The sequence below is a fragment of the Myotis daubentonii genome, chromosome 7 (assembly GCF_963259705.1).
Source record: "Myotis daubentonii chromosome 7, mMyoDau2.1, whole genome shotgun sequence".
In the NCBI taxonomy this organism is placed as follows: Eukaryota; Metazoa; Chordata; class Mammalia; order Chiroptera; family Vespertilionidae; genus Myotis; species Myotis daubentonii.
The window spans coordinates 51,639,424-51,662,508 of NC_081846.1; the positions used below are offsets into that span (position 1 = coordinate 51,639,424).

General features: G+C 37.9%; 2 protein-coding genes across 2 annotated transcripts in view; one reads left to right on the top strand and one right to left on the bottom strand.

Annotated features, from left to right (window-relative positions):
* The window catches only part of SCN2A (sodium voltage-gated channel alpha subunit 2), a 124,056-nt gene extending 106,794 nt beyond the window's left edge, over positions 1-17,262 (bottom strand). Inside the window, exon 1 of the mRNA XM_059704239.1 lies at positions 17,063-17,262. The gene's annotated coding sequence lies outside the window, so the exon portion shown is untranslated. The remainder of the gene's footprint in view (positions 1-17,062) is intronic.
* Positions 17,263-18,922: 1,660 nt separating this feature from the next.
* LOC132238845 (thioredoxin-like protein 1) lies at positions 18,923-19,600 on the top strand (the record flags this gene model as incomplete). Its single annotated transcript, XM_059704875.1, has 1 exon — positions 18,923-19,600. A coding segment is annotated over one exon (546 nt), but the record flags the coding sequence as incomplete, so codon positions are not given.
* Positions 19,601-23,085: the final 3,485 nt, after the last annotated feature.

A 23,085-nucleotide genomic window follows, 5' to 3' on the forward strand; every position in this document is an offset into this window, starting at 1 on the left:
CTGGTGCACAGATTCATGCACCAGTGGGGTCCCTCGGCCTGGCCTGCACCCTCTTGCAATCCAGGAACCCTTGGGGGATGTTGGATAGCTGGTTTTGTCTCGATCCCCACAGTCCCAATCCAGACAGGAGGGAGGCTGACCCACACATGCCCTATCCAGACTGGAGGGAGCCCTATCCTGTGCGTTGAGTGTCTGTCCCCTGGTGGTCAGTGCGCATCATAGCGACTGGTTGACCAGTCGTTTGGTTGTTCAGTCACTTAGGCTTGCACTGACCATCAGGGAGCAGACACTCAACGCAGGAGCTGCCCCCTGGTGGTCAGTGCACTCCCACAATGGGAGCACCGTTCAGCTGACTGACCCGTCCCCACGGCCCACCAGCCTGGCAGCAGCCACTCACTCCCTCAGTAGTCTTGCAGGTCCAATCTCTGGAGAACAGTCCAGGCACTGACAGACTAGTGCCACCAGCACAATCCCGACAGCACCACCTGCCTCCTGAAAGTCAGCTTCCGGCACTTTCCCTCCCTAGATGCTCCACAAGGAAGAAATGATATAAAAGTGGCTGCTGCCGGAAGCCGGTCCATCCTTACTGCTTGACACAGTCGCTGCAGGGAAGAAACATCTGCACAGCATATGTTTCAAGGGACCTGGGGTATATGGCATACTGTTCTTAATATGTTTGCTCCCCTTCTTAACACTATGTGTTTTAACCAAGGTCACCTCTCCGAGAAAGGTTGTTTCCCCAGGTGGGGATTTTTCCCTGGAGTTAGGGATTAACAGGACTAAGGAAGGGAATAAATCAGTAAAACCCCTTAACTAAATGCCTGGCGGGTAGTTAATCATTTTAACTACGAACAATCAAGTTTAGGCTACATAATCTTTACTTAGGATAATCTCCTTCAGTTACTTCCTTGTAGTTTAACAGAACAATAGAGTAGTGACCTTGGAATGGAGATAACAAACGCCATAACCTTTGGAATAGAATGGATAGGATTAAAATCAACTGATGTAACAGGAGAATAAACAGAACCTGGCTGGAGAACCTGGCTAGAGAACCTGGTTAGGCTGCTGATCAACTGAATGCTGTCTCTGTGTCATTTCTTCTTTGCTGACTCTGTCCACACCTTTGGGAACCCCTGGACCTGCTGGGGTTGGACCCCAACAGGCTGCCAGGTGACTCCTGACAACTGGTGAAAACATCAGTGGGACAGATCTGGATTCAAGCCAGCAAGGTGTCCCACCACCTGCCCTGAGGGCCAGTTGTGTCCCAGCCCCCTCCCACCCTCTCTGGACGGGTGCCAAATGCAGGGCTAATGGCTGGCGTGCATTGCTGCAGCAGGTGCAGTGGAGCTGGGATGAGCGGGAGAGGCAGGCAGAAGCAACAGGTGTAATTGAACTGTGAGTTTCAGCCAATCCCACAGGCCACCCCAGGGACCCCACCCGTGCATGAATTCGTGCATGGGGCCTCTAGTTTTTCATATTAGCAAAAATCAAGAAACACCTCAAATGTCCATCAATAGGCGAATAAACAATAAATTAAGTATTTTTATCCAACAGAGTATTATTCAACATGTTTGTCAAAATTCAAACTAACGCATTATTTTATTTTATGCAAATTATACTTCTATTAAAGAAAATGGTATGAGCCCAAGCTCTACTGTCTTTCTTCAACATCCTGTTTTCTAATAAGTCTGTGGACTACACCAAGCCAGACCTATTTGAGCTGGGAAAGCCAACCATCTTTGTTTTCTCTCTTGCTGACCTTCTTTCAGTAAGAGTTTCTGTCAGATATCTTCAATTTATTATCTCCAAGTGGCCAGGATAAGAATATAAGCTTCTTTCCCACTTTATTAGGAGGTATACCCCAATTATGCCTCTAAGATAATTGGCTCTTTTTGTTTTTTGATCCTAATACCATTTATATCACTGTAATAAAGTAAAAAAAAAAAAAAGAATTAAAAACGTAGGGAGTCAAAATGAACCCATGGAAACTTAATAACAGTAACAGCAGAAGAGAACAGGCCAACACAAGACAACTAACAATGCAGTGTTTGATTTGTGATAACATGACAAGCTTGAATAAATTTCTAAAAAGTTTTCAAATGTTTTTATATACAATATTTTACCTAAGGAGGTAGAGCAGGGAGGTGTGAATAACTTAATCTTATAGATGAAGAAACTAAGTTTTTAGCCAGCCTATGTCAGTGTCCACAGCAAATAAACAACAGATGCAAGACTGCAACTTATGCATTTTGATTCCCCCAGGTCTCCCAAAAGGATTTATTCTATATCCCTTGCTATTCATAAAAGCTTAAAGACATTAAGGGCTGAAGTGAGGAACAAAGGGTTCTTGGATGAGGTGGAACTCACACTGGGCTTTAAAGGTTTGGCTGAAAGGGAAGGACATTCCACTTGGAGGGGAAATCATGAGCAAAGGACCAGCCCCAAGCATGTCTGGCTGTGACCTACAAGAGAAAGCCAGGTAGGTTGGGACAATAGCAAATGAAAAGACCAGGTGGACTGGAGGGAAGGTTTGGGGGTAGATCAAGTTGCAGATCTAATCAGAGAAGGATGGTAGAAGCCAGATGGAGAAGGTGTCAAATTTAATGCCAAAGGTCAGTGACTACTTACTGAAGCTTTTAAGAAAAAAAAGTAAAATAACAAAAAAAGTGTATATTACAAAATATCTTAAATGTTATGGAACATTAATATGAAAATACTAATACATATATAAGACTACAATTTTAGTACAGTAGTGAAAATGGATAAGCAACAAGTGGCTTAATAAATTAAGTGCACAACTGTTGTTTAAGAAATTCACTGTTGGGGAGCGGAGTGGATAAAGAACTAAAGCACACATTTTTCAATATAAGAAAGGGCCATGCTTGCTGGAAGGCAGAACAAAACCAGTTAATGAAGAATCAAAAATCAAAGCTATGGAGAGAGTACTCCCTAAGGCAATTTTTCTCTTGGAATATGAGAATACAATGGGGTCAAAAACAAGGAAGAAGTCATTAAACTTTGAAACCAAGAGGAATAATATTAAGTATGTGAAAAAGTCAGCATCAGTGGATAAAAATACAGTTAGATTAGGTTGATAACAAAGAAGATAAAATTAGCCTGGTCACCTCAGTTTTTTGAGTATATTCCTGTTCCAGATATTGCTTTAAAAAAGAGAAGAGAAAACAGTTGGGATTAGAAAATCAGGAAAAAATAATAAAGCCATTTGAATGATCACTGGTAAGAAATGGAGTTTTCTGGTTGTTTATAGAAGACAAAAGATATTTTAATAATAAAAATACAGAAATTATGGAAACTTGATTTTGATAAACATAAATTTAGGTAATAATTCTTATATATTTAGGACCTCTCACTGTTAAATTAGCATTTTCCCCTCACTTGAATAAAAGGAAATATTATGTCCTCATGTAAGGTCAATTTTAGCTTAAAATTAGGAAAAAAATCTCTCTGAATACTCCAGATACTCCAGAAATGTAACACAATAGAACATCATAATAACCAGCTTTTTTAAATTAGTCAACAAAAGCTAATATTTGTTGAAAGTTTACTAAGGGCAAGGACTGTTCTAAATGTTTTACATATCCACTGTATTATTTAATTTAATCTTCACAATAACCTGTGATGTAGGAACAATTATTAACCCTATTTTACAAAAGGACACCCAAGTGGTTTAATTTTTTTTCTTCAAGTGGTTTATTTCTTGCCCAAGAACAGATTAGTAAGTAGAAAAGTCAGAATTTGGACTGGGGCAACCTGATGTGTGAGTCCAAGTTCTTCACCACCATGTTGCATGTGGACTAAAATTATCTATGTAAACAGTACAATGTCAGTCACGGTCTATTTCCTGTTACTGTGTTAAGGTTTAAAGATTTTATTTTAGGTCTACTGTTACCTGGACAGCCTGTGACCACTGCCACCTCCTAGGCGTTATATCGAGCGGAATCTCACGCTCAAGTGTAAAGTCCATGGGGTGGAGTTATCTTATGTGCAATTAAATCTGGATTTTATGTAAGGACACGGGAAATCATTGAGGAATATTATTCTGAAGAGCAACACAATCGGGTTTACTTCTTAGATATCACTCTGATGGTACGGAAGAGGTCTAGACTGTGAATACCTTCAGGGCAGCAGATAAGATTAACGGCTATTGTAAAAGCCCAGACAAGAGACTATGAATGTCCAAACGAGGCAGAGCAATGGGATGGAAAAGGGATGATCTGAGTATTTCTGAGGTTGCTTCAATGACATTTAAGGTTTGCCTGCACAGTGGTGGGGAAGGAGCTGCAGAAACTTAAGATGACTCCAACATTTTTGTCTGGAGGGGGATGGGGGGCACACTTGATGCACAGGAAGCAGACACTGTGTCTCTGCTTTCCCAGCCCTCACTAATCTTCATCTTCTTTAAAGTACAATTTCCTGTGAAGACGCCCCAAATAGATGAAGGAAAACAGGACAAAAGTTGTGTTGAAAAGTTATTCTGCCCTGAGATATGGGAGCAAGAGGAAGATTAAAACAAAGGATACTAGTGATGAATCTTTTGCAGGAGAAAACTCAAGTCAGTTGGAAGTGAAACTGCAGGGGTGAGGAGTGGGGCATGATGAAGAATGAATAGCTCTGCTTATATTTCACTAAAAATTTTTGAGTGAGTGGGTCAACGTGTAGGTTAGAGTTAAGGGTACTGGCAGATGCAGGCATGCTGAACAGACTTATAGCTCCTTTTAAGTCACACTTTGACAGGCATCTCCACATAACACACCCATGTCCGCAGGCCAGACCGAAGAGCCTTCCGATGCCAAACAGAAGCCACATGCGGTTTTGAAATGCAGAAACCAAACTGAAACGCGTGGTTTTCCTCTGGACAGGAAAGGTGATTTCTTTTCCCGGGTTCTTGTCCAGGTGCATTTGAAGAAGGAAGCCACGGACAAAAGGTGGTAGATGGAAATTCATTGGAAAACAAGCACAGGCTCCCATGTAGAGAGGGGGTCTCAAGGGCGTAAGCCCCTTCTTCCTAAGGTTTAAAAGGCTGCAGTTCTTTGTCTTTTGATATTCCCTTCTGATTGGTCACTTTAGCAGCTTCAAAGCTCAAACCCCACGTGCCCCCCCCCCCCTTTGTCTCCCTCTTCTGTGGCAGGATTCTCTATCCCCTGTGAAAATCTCTTTTCCTCTTTCTCCCTTTTGTTTCTCTACTCCCTGCGGCTTTCCCCTTCTTCTGTGAATGGGTGGGTACCTTCCTCTGCCCTTATCCTGTGGCATCTCTTTTCTCTCTCTGTGAATGTGTGCCTTTTGGTAGCTCCCATCCCTCAACTTTGCAGTCCTCTCCCCATGGACCCTCTTTATTTTTAAAACTCCCTAAACCTTCCTATTTTACCCCTAAAATATCCTTTCAGTTTTAATAATTTTAGATGATTCACCGTCTGTTCTGTTACTATAGTACTATATGAAATATTCCATTACTGCAGATACTTTGACGTCAACTTCAATGCGCTCTCTTTTTTGATTAAAGAAGGCTTCCCCTGGGTTTCTGCATAATATTAAAGCTGATCCTTGTTACCCTCTTCTAGCTCTGAGATGCTTGGGTGTTAATTGAATTAGATCTTTGGGTTCTTTATCAGATTCAGACTTACACTTAATGGTTTTTAGACATTAACAAAACTGATTCTTTAAAAGAAGCCCAGTTCTCCTAAATCTGCCATGCACATTGCTACCTTATAAACAGCACTTTTGTACCTATGGTAAAGTCAGCAGATAGGAAACAAGTTATTCCTCCACCCTTCTAAAATTTGAAAACATGCTAATAAGGGACTGAAACTATTACTTCGAATAGGATCCCCAACCCACCTAGTTTTTGTCATGTCTAGAGTGATAACTTTGTGTTTAATTTCACAAGAATTCTCAGGCTCTACAATGTAGGAGTGGTAGATTCATTTTACCGTTATGCTTAGGAAAAGGATAGTAAAGTGTGCATAACATTGTTGATTAGATTCACTGGAGACATTTTTCAATAATAACCAGTTAAAAAAAATAGAGACCATTCCATCTGAGAGATAACCAAAGCACTGAAAAGCCGTTTTCATTGTACAGATTATGCAATACTCAGAGAAACAGTAAACAATTACTATTTATTACAAACCAACACTTTAGAATAATTGAAAGATCATCCCTTTTCTATTTTTCAAACAATTAAAACACATTCAATATCATTACACAGTGATGCAGAGTGACTGAAATGATGGGCTGCTCAGGCAAGGTATGAGAGGAAGTGGTAGAACTACAGCAATCTTCTCTGTTAGAGATAATTTTCTGCAAAAAGGTCCATGTGGAGCATTCTCTGAACCACTCTCACTTTACCCACTGAGAAGGCTCAAAGGCTAATTCCAATGTATCCCTGGTGTGTTTTTTTTTGGGGGGGGGGGCGGGGGGGGGGCTAGCAATCTGAATCTGTGCCAGTGACCTAATGTACATTCTTGATAACCTATAATTAAGTCACTGCCCCTTTCTCCCCTATCTGGTCTTGCAAGACCTGTTACCGAAATGCTCACATTTTACAGAGGCCATAAACCATGAACAATACACAACCCCCGGAGGGGTTATCAGCGCTGGCACCAGGCCAGGCCCTTAGATATGGCCTCAAGGCCCCCATGCAAAGCCCATGAAAGGTCCAGAAGCTCCATCCATATTTGAGGGACAGAGAAACCAAAGGGGATAAAAGAAGAGCTTCCACCACGTTGGTTTGCTCAGACTTTGGAGGCAACTTTTCTGAGACCGCTGGCGTAATAAAGCTGTGTAACTCCATTTCTCTAAGCGTCGCTTGGGTTTCTTCAGTCTTCTACAACACCACCACTAAGATCGTTAGCCTATTTTATTTTCACAAATAATACAAAATTAATAACACAGAGAAAGTTTACAATGCAAACCAAAGGTTAAACTATTGGTATCTATAAGCACACTGATATCTATCTAGGTCAGGGGTGGGCAAACTTTTTGACTGGAGGGCCACAATGGGTTCTTAAACTGGACCAGAGGGCCGGAACAAAAGCATGGATGGAGTGTTTGTGTGAACTAATATAAATTCAAAGTAAACATCATTACATAAAAGGGTACGGTCTTTTTTTTTTTTTTTTTTTTTTAGTTTTATTCATTTCAAACGGCCGGATCCGGCCCTCGGGCCGTAGTTTGCCCACAGCTGGAACTATTCTATTTTACTAACAATTCAGAACTGGAGTTTTGAGCAATCTTTTGTCTTTTAAATGAAGCAATAAACCCATCCTTTCTTGTTGATTTACTCTACAGTTTTTAAATATGGATAGCATCAACAATGATGGTATTAATGTGCACTAGAAGAAACATCGAGCTAAGACTTTAGAGAGAATCTTGTCCATTTCTTTCATTTTAATGGTGATAAAATAAAAGCTTATGGAATTTAAGAGTTGAGGTAGTTATTGTCAGATCTGGGACCAGAGCTCTGATTTTCTGACTTATTTTCACTGGTAATAATTTTTTATCTATAAAGTATAGAACAAGCTATGAGATTTTTAAAGGGAACAAAAAGTATTTGAACTGAAAGATAAAAATGAGAATTGTTTTCTATTAAGTAAATAAAAACACATACTTATTAGCGTCACCAAATACTTCTATTATAGCTCTTTCTTTTATTCATGAATAATCTTAGGATGTGAAGGCATTTACTTTGGGGTAAAATAGTCCTTTGATCACAGACATTTTATCCCTCTCCTTCTATTTCACTCTCTCATGTCCCTGATGCAAGTGAAAATAACATTTGTACTCTTGAATGAGTTGAGAAGGGAAAACGCATACCATTGCTGGAAACTAGGAAGAAAAAACTGCAATGCCATAAGCGTCTTTTTTTAGATACAGTCCAGCAGGAGCAGATTAAAGAAAAGTCATGTTTTGCAGAATTTCAGGCTCAAGGATGATCGTTATAGTTCAGAAATAAATGCAAGACGTGCCCATCAAACATCGTAATCTCAATGAGACACTGCGGCAAGGGCTGGAGGAAGAGTATGTTTGGTAAGAGTAGTAGGACACTGAAGATTTCACCAATATTTCTGAGTTGTCCACCAGATGGCAAAATCTGTGCCCAGCTTACAGCAGGTGCAGATGGCCATGCCAGATAGAGAATAGGAATACTGCTCCCCATGAAGGCAACTGAATTCAGGAAATAATTCCTCACTTCCTAGGATTCAGTTCTGGCTGCCGAACCTACATAGTCCCTGCCTTGATTAGCTTTTATTTTCTGTAGGCCACTGGACCCTAAACTTCAAAATTACTGAAACCATTGTTGCATAATATAGCTATATTAAGTTTCATCCCAAAAGAGAAAGCTTAGCCCTAGTCAGTTTGGCTCAGTGGCTAGAGCGTTGGCCTGCAGACTAAAGAGTCCCAGGTTCGATTCAGGTCAAGGACATGTACTGTGGTTGCTGGCTCCTCCCTGGCCCAGGCCATGTAGGAGGCATGTGGGAGGCAACCAATTGATGTGTCTCTCTCATATCAATGTTTCTCTCTGTCTTTCCCTCTCTCTTCTGCTCTCTTTAAAAATCAATAGAAATATATCCTCGGGTGAGAATTAATAATAACAATAATAATAATAGAAAAAATGTTCTCTGTTATGAGAAATAAAAGGAAACTCCTTACATGATAAAATCTGTCCCAAATTAAATTTATGTCAGTATAGCTAAATCACTATGAATACTGATATAAATATAGTTTAGTGATGAAATGTTATAAATGTTTATATCAAAAGCTATGAAAAAGATAGAAATTTTTACTATTGATATTTTTTCCGGAAAAATCTGCCAATGTAACTAGGAGAAAATATTGATTAGAAGTAAGTAGAGGAAACATTGATTAAAGGTAAGTATTGTAAAAGAGTATATATGTTTACCGTAATTATTTACAGACAAAATTATATACCTAGAAAAGCTAAAAGAATCAACTAAAAAGGGTAACATTAATAGATTATATCTGTAGTATAGCTATATCTATACATTTCATTGTATGAGATCATTCATCTAGAAAGTTAAATACTTCCAAACATATATACTTTGCAATTATACAGCAATGTGAGCATAAAGGCTAGAGGACTGCAACCCTGTTTGTAAAAGGGCCATTTAATAAGTGTTTTCAGCTTTGTGAGACATATGGCCTTCGTTGCAATTAAGCAACTCTGTTGCAATAGCATGAAAATAGCTACAAACAGTACATGAAGAAATGGGCATGGATATTCCAATAAAACTTTACTTAATCGACACCAAACTTCAATTTTCATGTAATTTCTATGTCATGAATTATTCTTTATTTTCCAACTATTTTAAACAAAAGAGTCGATAGGAGGCCATAGTTTGCTAACCCTTGATATAAGCTACAAGTGATCTGTCAGTGATGTCATCACAAATCAATTGGCTAGGTATTATGCAAATCAAAGTGGCACTCTCAAAGCCCATGTCATGTCATGAAGAATTTCATGAACTTCATGGAAGAAAGATTTTTTGACTACCAGGTATTTAAATGAGACAAAAATTTTGAATATGAAGATTAGAAAGGACACAGAGAAGACACAGGTGTCCCACTATGAAGGAATATAGACAAAACCAACTTACATCTTCTTAGAAATAGGGTGACCATATATCACAGTTTGTCAGGGACAGTCCTGTTTCACTCCTGTTGTCTACAGAAATTATTAACAAACTACACTGTGGTTTAGAATAGATCATACACTTCATAGTCACTCTGTCTACAACTATGTTTCCCAGTCTTCTGAGACCGGGAAATAGGCAGTATAAGTCTGAACACTTCTCTGGCACATCCTAACTGCCTGGCAACTTCTGGACCATGACAGTGGCTCAGTCCAGGGGACACAGAGAAGGAAGAAAACATCCTAGCTGGTAATGCTGGGTTGATAAAGATACTACAATTGGTCCCTGACTGGCTTGCCTCATGCCTTAGATATTTCCCTTTTTACATCAATCATCTCATCACAATCTTATCATAAATTTATCATGATATTCAAACCAATCCATGATCTTTCATATGAGCCTCATCAAGATTTTGATGTTCCATTGTTATCTTCTCATACATATCACCCACACAAGATGTAGCAAGGCATAATTGCATTTTTATTTATTAATGCCATGAAGACATGCTCATGCTGAAAGTGTATTAAAATCCCAACTGATCTTAGATACTTATACAAGACTTAATCATTGTTAAGTACAACAATGATTCAAACAATTAAAAGCTCTTTTTGAGGGTGATTGCTTCCTAAGATCATTTTATTCCACTACAAAATTAATTTTTGGCAAGTAGAAACAAACAGTTAATTAAAATAATAATTTTCTTGTACTCAAAAATCTTTTAACACATTGTGACAAAATATACTTAAATAATCATGATTCTTAAACCATTTCTTCAAATAACAAAAGGCCTTTGTTAGAAGACTTTTATTATTATTATTAATTCAGTTAGTAATTATATTTTCTTCCAAATGAAAATCTTGTGGCTAAAGGACAAATGGAGGCTGACACACATTTAAATAATTAAAAATTATGAACCAAGCTAACGAACTCTGAAATAATGTATGATCGACCTTCTTACTTTGACAAATTAATTTTATAAAACTCTGGAAGGCCATGTTTACATTTAGGCTTCTCGAACTAGTTGAATTCTGCACTGGAATGCAGGTGAGCTGGGAGAGCCAGCTCAGGGACCCTTACCCCTAGCTGTTGGCCTGCCCCCTTCTCTTCCAGCCTGGCTCCACTTCTCACTGTGAGGTTGTTTTGTTTTGTTGTTTTTTTGCACACACATTTGATACCTCAGCCCCTGTGTCCAAGATCCACTCATGCAGTTCCTTTGGCAATGTGCAAATAGAAAAAAATAATGTTTAATGGAATATTACCAGGAAAAATTTATAAAGTCCACCTTCACCTCTGCTTCCACCCACCTCTGATTTCTCTAAGCCCATATGCAGTAAGGGGGAGATGACACTAATGTGTAAATATTGCAGGGAGATAAACTAGTAGCTTTTACTTTTGAGTTTTAATATAATTTCATTTCATGTTCCTAATGCAGGCCATCTTTTCCTACATATGTGAATAGACATCAGTATTTTACCAATGATATTCATCATTATCAAAAAATATATATAATTATAATGTACCTTAAAATCAATATGACACAAAATTACAATTTTGAAGATTAAAGATCTTATTTGCTTTCATAGGCATTGTGACTCTTCTTTTATGAATCCTAAAGCAAGATCTTCCACCAACATAAACAAACCACTTTTTCTCAAAAATCTTACCGTTACTATGTTTAAACAAAATATAGATCATATTAAATTTGAATTCTAAAGATAATAGACATGTGAAGTAGTTGTTGGAAAAATCCAAACCACAGTATTTAAAAATTTAACATGTTTATTAAAATCTCTTAAATTTTTTCCTAATTGGGTTCCCTTTGAAATAAACTTGTTTGTAACTCTCATCAATATTTAAAGCACCCTGAATAATCTGCATTAATAAGTTATAGAGCAAAAAGTGATAAAATCAGGAAAAGAAGTGGGATTTTTTTCCCATCTCCTGACAACATCTGAAAGTGGTCTGGAATTGATGTTAAAAGTATTTTTGCCCTGTTGATTGGAGCATAATCTCATACATCAAAAGGTGACAGGTTTGATTCCCAGTCAAGGCACATATCCACGTCGTGGGTTTGATCTTTGTAACGTCAATTTTTCTTTCTCTTTCCTCCTTCCTTTCTCTAAAAATTCAATAATAAAAAATAGTATTTGTGACTTTTGTTAGCAAAATTTTCAATAGGAATTTTAGAAGCCCTTAATGTATACCTTGTAGCATGTTTACTTAGAGTAGAAATCTGAAATATATTATTCTGAGGCCTGTTTTGTGCTTTCTATGACCTATTATCTCTTATATAAAAGGCCCGTGGCTGTCATGCCATAATGCCATCATGACCAAATGAGCAGTGGCTCTCGCAGTAGACTGGGTGGGGCGTGAGCTACTAGCAGGGAGAGCTACAAACAGTGGAGGGAGGTGCAAGCTACAAGCAGTGATGGGTGGGGCACCTAGCTGAGGCAAGCAAAAGCAAGCTACTCGTGCATGATTTCGTGTACACTGGGCCTCTAGTAAAATTATAAAATAAATATTTTTTAAAATATATTTTATTGATTTTTTACAGAGAGGAAGGGAGAGGGATAGAGAGTTAGAAACATCAATGAGAGAGAAACATCGATCAGCTGCTTCTAGCACACTCCCTACTGGGGATGTGCCCCCAACCAAGGTACATGCCCTTGACCAAAATCAGACCTGGGACCCTTGAGTCCACAGGCTGATACACTATCCACTGAGCCAAACCAGTTAGGGCTAAAATAAATATTTTTTAAAGAGAATCAACAACAAAACCAACATAGGATTTAATCTCTTTGAAAGTGCTCTGAGCTGAGAAGTGGTGAGCCTGGTTTGTGGCATGGTGATCAGACACCTCAAAACCTCTAGTACCAACCCCTAGTGTAGTTGTGACAGCACAATAGCTGTCAATGGGATTAAACTTGAGTTAATGTTTCTGTATCAGATCATCAGCTACCTCATCAGCCTTCAAAGTAGCCACACTGATGGTCCAGAAAGGATGGAGACAAATAAACACCAAGTTCTGAAATGGATAAGGGTTCTACAGCTGGCAACCATGGCCCGAAATTTCCTAATCACAACAGAATAAAAATAAACACAAATAAAATCTATGGCTTGGAACTGAAGCTAGATCATCTCATTTAAGGCTTAACAGTTGAATGAGACAGTTATGAGGGCATTTAGAGAAGAGGGAAGAAGAGGACGCTGACGTCTGCCTTTTAATGTTGCCCCCAGTCAGCCCTGAGGTGAGGAAAAGGGGGTATCCGTATCTTTATCTGTATCTGCACTGCCACCTAAATGCTTACTTCTGCCCTTCTTTCCTTAAACTGTCAGGCTCACCACACAGCTCAATAGAATCAGGTATAGAGACAAGGAAGAGTTATTTCTTTCTACTCAACCAATCCTGACCGGAACTGAGTCCATTTGAACTGAGAAAGCAATTACTTCACAGGCGTCCCAGTGAAGAATGGGATTCTTTATCACGCCTGTGCCTTCTTCAAGGCCTCATATTGCCATTACATGGCATGTGAGTGCAAGGGAATGCTTAGAAGTTGGCTCTCGGAAATGTGCAAGAGGATTCTGGCACCATTAAAGAAGTGAGAACTTCTGATAGGAAGCTGCATAAAGGAGTTTAGGGAAGGAAGTGTGTGACTAAATGGACTTTCTTCTCTCTTTACCCAAATCCTTGTCAAAGTACTAATGAAACTGAGGGAGGAAAAGGCCAGAGTTTGAATAATTGATGCAGATGCTGGCAAACTAGACCTTAATAATCAAAGTAGATACTCATACTAGGTATGTATTTGTCCGATCCTATGCAAACTTAAAAGAGAAGCTACTTTTAAACAGGTCATTCTGGATAAAAAAATGGATAACTAAAGTATGTACAATAAGCATAATGTGAAACAGTATTGTTAGTTTCAACATCAAGGATTAATATGGCAAAAGTGTGCTCTGCTGAAAAGTGTGTTTTTTATTTATTCCAGAAAGTCCATATTTCACAAATACCCTTTTCTGGGAATATATATATATATATATATATATATATATATATATATATATATGATATTCATCTTATAGACAAAGATTTAATTTCCAAGAACAGGGCACCTTACATCAGCTTATTTTATATCAGCTCTTACTTCTTCATATCTCAAAGTAAAAACATTCTTGAACCTTATCTCTCTTATCTCCTATTGGATTACAATTTATTTTTTCTCTTTGTTTTACAAATGTTTTCTTTTCTGACTTAATAACCTTACTCGATAAAGGGTCTGAGGTTTCTCCAATCCTACCTAAAATCAAATTTTCCTCAACAGTACGTTGCTCCTCAGTTTAAAAAAAAAAAAGTTATCTCTTTTCTTTCACTGGCAAAAGTCTTAAAATATAAAATTACTCTTCATTTTTCTCATTTCTTGTTTAATCCTCAGTCTGAGCCCCTGTCTCTGCAAATCTACTAAACCTCTTAAAATTCATCCATGACATAGTAATAATAATAAGAAGAAGAAGAAGAAGAATGAAGTTCATGAGCTCCTCCCCTATTCTCTTACTAATCAACCACTTTATGGGTTTGCTACTGTTTCTGAGCCCTATTTTGGTATAAACTCACCTGCTTTGCCTCCTATGACATTGTTATTCCTACAGCGTCTTCCATTACTTTTACACAGTTAGCTTCACTCCACTTTTACTCCCCAAATATGTTCATGTATGTGTGACCTAATTATTGCCATAGCTTCATGCACATCATGTATTTAGCTTTATCTTCTAATCCAAAGTCTGGACATAAAATTTTCACCTTATAGAACATCTCTATGTCAAAGCCATAACATCAGAAGTCAAATTCATTATCCTTACTTTCACTGTCCCCAAAAACAAAACAAAACAAAAAACCTACTATCTTCAGGCTTCTATCAGATTGGCTATTTAACATATTCTATAATTTCTCTATGTAATGTCCTATAGTTCCCTATTTTCTTGTATTTGCTTGTCTTACCTTGGTGCCTGAAATAAGCAACTTAAAAAAAAGTTATCTCTTTTCTTTCACTGGCAAAAGTCTTAAAACTTAAAATTACTTTTCATTTTTCTCTTTTCTTATTTAATCCTCAGTCTGAACCCCTGTTTCTATTTTTATTTGTTTATACTCAACTCACTCTTAAAGATCTAATTCAACTGTCATATCCTCTTAAAATTATTTTCTCTGGGCTCTGAGCTCCTCATGCACAGAAATGGTGAATGTTGGCTTATTCTGACTCTCAGGCATAATGCAGTGCCTGGTACAAGACAGGTATTCACATACCTGCCCCATTACTTTCTCATCTTCATTTTTATGTTTATAATATTTCAAACTACAGTACTATCTGTTCATGCATATTTCCATGTCAAACTCCATGAGGTAAAACACATGCCTCTGTGTATGTCTTAGTCGCTCCAGTGGACACTTCTTGGTAGGTGTGTGGTACTCCATATACATTGTATGTGGGAGTGTCGCATTTGAATTTATTTTCCTTCTCAAGAGATTAAAGAAGTAGCTTAAGCCCAGTAAGTGAAAAAAAAAAAAAAAAACATATGGAAGGACAGGGCACAAGATGATGTTCTTATAAGGGTAGACAGACTAATGAGCATGCACATTTTGTTCTATTAGGTAGGAGGAATAGAGTCATGAGTTAATAAGTGACCATGCATGTCATTCATGGGCATAGAGTAGACTTGTATACCTCATCAAATGAGGAGAGGAGAAAACTAAGAAACAGAGAGTCTCCATAACATTATTTTTGTTTTCTTGGATGCTTTGTCAGAGGCCTGAGAAAATTGAACACTACATAAAATATGTATTGAGTAGCATGTGCACTGAAACTCTACTTCATACAATTTACACACACACACACACACACACACACACACACCCCGTCTATTTCATACACCTGCTATATGCCCCTTGGATTTACACCAGAGGTAAATGGAGTTACTGCTATGAAAGACACTGAAAACTGCCAACCAGTGTTCTAGTCTTGCCTCTGATTCTAATTTAATGTGTAGCTCTAGGAAATTAACTTAACCTCACAGCCACAGTTGTTATTCTTTAAATGATGACATAGATAAATGCTAGAGATCTGTGATTCTAAACATGCCCATGCATATAGAAACACATGGGACTTAAATCTCTCTATAGATCCCACATATCAAAAGAATGGATTTCTTTTTCTTGGTGGTTCAAACCATTCTATAAAATCATTCCCCATAGCTTTCACAGCCTCTGACACAGCAGAGTTACCTCTTTACAGGAAAATGCTGAGTGAGATAGAAACATCCTGATGCACCCCCACCACCTGCCACTTCCTGTACCCCTACACCCCCCCCCCCCACACACACATCTCTTTCTGAGGAGAGAATGAGGATTTTAAAAACAATTTTACAAAATATTTTACAATTTCATTTAAAACTGATCTAAATGGCAATTGCGACTTTTAAATGCAGGATTCTTTTATTGATTTCTTCCTATTAATTTGATAACAATAAAAAGAGGATTTAAGGGAAGGCATGAGGAAGAAGCAGAAAAAAAGCAGGGCTGTTGCATGCAATTTCTAGCTCCTGAGTCATTCCACTCTTTAGCACAGCCAAAGTCACATGATCAAAAATAATTTAAAATGTGAACACCTTATACAATATCGACTATTTTTAATGGCCACAGTCCTATCCTCACAAAGCCACGAAGATCAGAGGAAAATCCATTTCTCAGCAATTAATTTGTTTTCAGTCTACTCCTTACATCCATACCGGAGGGAGAGGGAAGGTCTGTATTATCATTCCAAGTCTATTAAACACATTACATAAATCTTCCATTGATGTGGAAGAAAGACTTACATTTTTTTTTCTAAAAAGGAAAATAACAAACAAAAACAAATAAGCCATAGCATCATTACCGGCAGGAAATGTTCAGAAGGCCCTTAGGCTCAGGATGTTGGCATGCCTCTGAGGCTGCTATCAGAAGGCTCCGCTCCGGGCTTCAGCAAAGCCACTGCCATGTTAATCTGCTTCATTACATCTCTGCAATTTGTTCACCGCATTAAGGAGCAGTATTTCCCTATTTCAAAGTGAAGGAAGGAGGCAGACCCATCTTTCACTTTGAAAGCTCTACCTTCAAAAGGCACACACGTATGGCACAGATGGACACTAAAGGCCAGAAAACGGGAGGATCTTTAAAATACAGCATGCTAGCGTTGGAGTTCATTTCAGTCTAGGAAGATTTAACAAACCAGCACAGCTAGAATTAGAGCTTTTAAATCCTTTAGATCTGAATCTAAGTTTACAAAGCACACATCTTGCTTTCAATGTTTTCATTAACATAGATAACAATTCTTTGATAGGTCAAAGATAAAATCATGTTGGCTTACCTGAAATAAAGGTAATTGTAAATCATAGCACAGAATCCATATGTGTGTTGAAGAGTCTCTAATGCAGTTCTTCAGAATTTTGACTAAAGCAGAAAGCAAAATCTTATATGTGTTCCATCATCACTAAAAAATAAAAAACAAGAAAGGATGACCGCAGCATCCTCTCTGTTTCTGCCTTAGCGTTCCGTTCTGACACTCACTCGATGGTATCCACTGTCTGTTAGAAAGCAGCATGCTAAATTGAAATGAATAAATATATAAATAAATACAAGGCAGCGTCTTACATGACAGCGCCATCTCCTGGCCAAAAGTGGAACCATATTCAAGATCATTTGGCAATGGCACATCTCGCAGGTTTAAGTGGTGTATAGCTCATAATTCCGCTGTATTTGAAATAAACTACCTTAAAATTAATTGTAAATTAAACATTCAAGAAGCATTAAAGTATTAATTTTTAAAATATGTAATCCTACTTTTAGGATTTTGGGTTTTTTTTATTTAGTTAAATTTATTTACCTTATATTTAAATGGAAGCTTTTCATACATCATTAAAAACTTTATGCTTCAGACCAGAACTTCGCTGGAGATCCAGACCAGAACTTGGCTGGAGATCCTGGCTAGGCTGCTGATCAACTGAACGCTGTCTCCGTGTCATTCCTTCTTCGCCGGCTCCATCCACACCTTTGGGGACCCCTGGACCTGCTGGGGTTGGACCCCAGAACTTTATTATGTTTTCCACATGTGTTTCTCCTGCTATTTCAAAGGCAGGAACTAGTTCTTAACTCACGTCTCTATTCCAGCATGTGGGGAAAAGTTAAAAAGCGTGTTTGTAACCATGGGGATTTGGGTTTATCTTAGTAGAATAGCCTGAACTATTGAGATGTCTGCACCTCAGAAGAATCTCACTTTGTGAAACTCCTGGCAAATTTTGAAAAATCTTTTTATTGCTTAAAGTATTACAAAGGGTATTACATATGTATCCAAATTTTGAAAAATCTTAATAGTAATTATTGGAAAGTTATTATTTACAGGAAAACTAATAGAATCACTGATGAAATCCAAAAAAACACCAAAAACAACAACTTCATGCTTCAAATGTAGTCCTGGCTGGTGTGACTCAGTTGGCTGAGCATCATCTCACCTGGTCATACAGGAGGCAACCCATCAAAATTTCTCTCTCACATTGATGTTTCTCTCTCTCCCTTCCTTTCTCTCTAAAATCAATTACAACAAGCTTTAAAAAAATAGCTTCATTCTTACCTTAAGACTTATTTAACTTTCTTGACAACCTGAATGAGTATCATGTAACTACTATAAAGTAATTCTGTATGTCAAATTTGTCTTTACTGGGTACCTCTTTGAGTAGAAGTTGTATAAGTTCTTGTTTCTAGAGAAATTCTGAATTATGCTGTTATTGTTTTTATTTGGGGGGATGTTGAAGGGTTAAAGTCAATACAGGACAATGAAATTACTCGGTCAACGTGGGGCCTCTGGCTTCGCAGCCCGTCTACGCCGTGGAGCGGCCCGTATGAGTGCCGAGCGGGTCTGCCAGCCCCGAGGACCGGGTCGGTCATTCATCGCCTCCCCGGGCTGGGGTGGTCTGGATGGGCCAGGGATGCCGGGGCAGCTGGGGGAGGGAGGCGGTGGCCAGCTCCAGAGAGAGCCTTCCCACTCCCAGCCCCGAGGGGTGGACGGGGCCCTACCCACAGTCCACGCCCCTGGGACTAAGGCCAGGCACAGGGACCAGTTCCCCGGGGGGCCAACTCACCCTTGGCCCACCCCGCCTTCTCCAGACTCCTCCTCTCCCATTTATCATTTTCAAAGATAAATGAAATAAACGTGCGCGGACCGTGAAAAAAAAAATACCCTGGAAGTAATGAGGACACAGATATTCCAAAAGGATATATGGATTTAATGCCTTTTATTAACAAAGCTGGCTGTGAATGTCTTAATGAAAGTGATGAGCATGGATTTGACAACTGTTTACGAAAAGACATGACCTTCTTGGAGTCTGATTGTGATGAACAGCTGCTTATTACTGTGGCATTTAATCAACCTGTGAAGCTTTATTCAATGAAATTTCAAGGGCCAGATAATGGTCAAGGTCCTAAATACATAAAAATTTTTATCAATCTGCCCCGATCTATGGATTTTGAAGAAGCAGAAAGAAGTGAACCAACTCAAGCTCTGGAACTAACAGAGGATGATATTAAAGAAGATGGCATTGTTCCACTTCGCTATGTTAAGTTTCAGAATGTTAACAGTGTAACTATATTTGTTCAGTCCAATCAAGGTGAAGAAGAAACAACAAGAATTTCATATTTTACTTTCATTGGTACTCCAGTCCAGGCAACAAATATGAATGACTTCAAACGAGTAGTTGGCAAAAAAGGAGAAAGTCACTAAGATACAAAAGACACGGGAAGACTACATTGCAATCAGACCTACAGCTCCTGGATGACTGCTTGATTCTCGCCAGACTGTCACTATTCCATTCATTGCCATTACCAATAAATCATTGCTTTTGTTCCGATGATATCACTAGTGTTTCTATTGTAATCTTGATACATGCAATTGTAAATAAAAGTCACTACTTTTGCCAAAAAAAAAAAAATAGGTAATTTTTTTACCTCAGCAAATAGGTAATTACCTAAAATGTTTAATATAATAGAAAAATAATAGAATAAAAATAATATAATAAAAATAATAGAAAATCTTTAATCAGTCCCAGCTTTTAATGACTTCAAAGCATACAGATATCAAATTACACCCTATGTGAAATTTGATAATTGTTGTATTCTATAGCAGATAGTTATACCCTATTGGGGGGATTAGAGAAAACTTAAGTTATAATGAGAATGCATTTGGTAAATAACGTTAGTTAACTGAGAATATATACTATGTACTCAATAATATATTTTTAAATTACTTTTTTTATGGTAAATTGTGAAGCCCTGGTTCATTTTTAATTTTTGAAATAAAAAGATAGAGTCTTTCACTTTTTTTACAATACCGTTTAAATTTGGGGACAGGTATGTAACCTAAAATTCTCCCTAGTTTTTTGATATTCCAAAGCCTTTCATTAGCTGCTACTGCAGTAACGCTGTAACTCTGTCCGTGGTTCTGAAAACCAACTCCAGTACTCAAAGATTCTAAGTCTTAAACTGGTCTGAAATGTTGTCTTGTAATTTTGATATAAATGCCATTTTAAACAGTTTTATATCATCCAGAATAAGTGATAGTACCTAAGATACAAAAATCTAGGTACTATTTAGGCAATATTTTTTCCCAGGGAATATGTAGTATACATGTTGATCAGAAGCCATAATGCTGATGAATCTATTGAGTAAAAATATGATTATCAGTCACACTTTCTTTGGATTTTTATAGAGCATTTAAATTTATCCTTTCTAAGGTATATTGTTCCAGCACTAGTGCTCTCATTGACTAGATGAGGATACCTAAGCCCACTCTTCAGTAACCGGTCCAGAGTTCATTCAGAAGAACAAACTTGGTTCTCTAAATTTTACCTTACTCTTATTTTTACTATGCCATGGAGATATATTTGTATAGTTTTTAAAATACATTATTAACATTGCACAAGTAAATATAGTGACTAGCAGGTCAAACAAGTATATCATCTCCTAACTTTTCTGCAAAAACATAGGATCCTGATATAAACTCTCAGGACACATAAATTATGATCTTTTCTCACATTTTACAGCAAAGCATTCTTAATGGCCAAGAAGATTGAAAACAGCAAATCAGAGCCTGAGATGCCAAAACATGAAATACCACTGAAGCCTTACTTAATCATTAAAATCATGAAAATTGTATAATAATTTATGTGATATTTAAATACTTTCTTGTAATATTATTTTTTCCTATTATTCTGAGAGTAAAATTTACCCTTTAGGAAGATGTGTCTAATTTATCATGGGAATTTATGTATCTTCAAGCATGCCACCACATGCTCCTATGAACACAATAAGCCTCTTTGAAGACCGTGAGATTATGTGACATAAAATCAATTCACCTCAGCAAATAGGTAATTACCTAAAATGTTTAATATATATTCATTTCTAGCATATAACTTCAATTTTGACTAATCATAAAACAAAAAGTTCAATGTTAATAAGTGGTGCATTTTAAATAGTTATAGAATATATTTGAATTTGGATTTTTAATATGTTCTTATCAAATTTACTGTGGTTTAATTATAAACATTGTCACAATCTTTTTCTCCTCCCTATATTCATGTATTTTGCACTGTGACTGAGGGGATGTTGAAGGGTTAAAGTCAATACAGGACAATGATGGAATACAGGACAATTAAGAGATGGAAGCTATTTTTTTTTAATCTTTAGTCTGGGCTGACCTCATGACTTACTGATAGAATTTAGTAAAAGTGATATTATTCCAGTTTTAAGTCTAGGACTCAACATCTCTTGATGCTTTTGCTTTCACTCTTGGAACCCTCTCTGATCACCAAATGAGAAAAGTGAATTCAAAATAAAATTTTAAAGTGGTGGAGCCTGAAAGATGCTAATAGCTTTGAGGATGGAGTAGTAAGCTAAAGGTGAGGTCTGGAGATGTCTCTGAGTGTCTCCAGGTTCACCTTACAGTGAAGAATAAGTACTCTAGTTTCTGGAGATAAGAGGTAGCACTGCACATTTTTTCCCTTGATCCATCCTCATGACAATCTACGAGTTACTCAGGAGTTGATGGAACACTTAGAAATGAAATGCCACAGAATTAACAACTTTGACCTCTGGGCACCAAATAGTATTCCTCCAGCATCCAGCATCATTGGATGAGGCGTATGAACACGGTGAAGAGCCAGCCTGTTCTCCTCTTGGATTTGGCTGTGGTGGGCACCTCCTTTTTCCAAAGATCACCTGGAAATAGAGTTCTCCGGTTGGACAAACATTGTTTTAGTCATGTAGCCAGTCACTGAGATGCTAAAGTAGAGAGGAGGTTGAAATCAGAGTAATCATTTAAATGTGTTTTTTGGAGAAATGACACATCACCACCAGAATGATATTACCAGAGATAAATAACGTAAGATCAGTGGTCGGGGGAGTGATATACAAGGCCCATGAGCAGGCGAGCTTCTGAACAGCTGTGCCTGTGTAATGTCAAACCTGTTCCTGTTACCGGCTAGGGGCACTTAGTAACTCAGGCTGAGCTCAAGATGATCCCAAAGGAAAGTGCTCTGGTTCCAATGGAGATCTCATTGGTTAGTTGATCTTACTATTTCAGCAGGACCAGTTACCTGGAAAAACTTAAATGAGATAGAGATTTTTTTTCATGGGGGTGTAAATATCTGCCTGGCACACATTATGCTTCTAAACCAGCTTTCAGGGCATAAGCCAACAGGAGCTTTGAGTGAGGAAGGCTTCTGCTCTAATAACAGATTATATGAAATTCACTGCTTTCTTGACATTCGTAATTGTAACAAAGAGTGGAGAAACCAGCAGTCACCCATCATTGGTAACTAGAAAACCTTAGAAATGACAAAATATATTGATAGAACCAGGATCTCCCAAAGTTAGCCTTGCATATCTGCTGGACATACACAAGAGGATCCCATTGTATTGACAGGGTGGCTCGAAATTCCCATTTTGATCTTTACTGTTTCACCAGTAGAAGGCCTAGAAGAAAATGTCTGCATATTTGGAGATCTTTAACCCATTTCCTTCCTGGATTAAAGAGAGAACAAGGTCTAAGTAAAGAGAAAAAGTTTCATATGTGTTTATAGAACAAGAAGGGTCAAAATTGTCATAGAGAGCAAAGAAAACCATTTTTATTACAGAAAATGAATTCACATTTATCATCAACAGAGTGAATAGGTGAGGGTAGTGAGCCAGAAATAAAAGATATGAATGTTGAGATACAAACTAAACCCATAGATGAGGAAGCTAAAGCTGTCAGAGGGCATAGAATATTCAGCAGTGATTTTTTATGTTCCTCAGAATTGGTAGGCAGAGTTGTTGGGTGAGTGGACCAAAAGAGGAACAAAC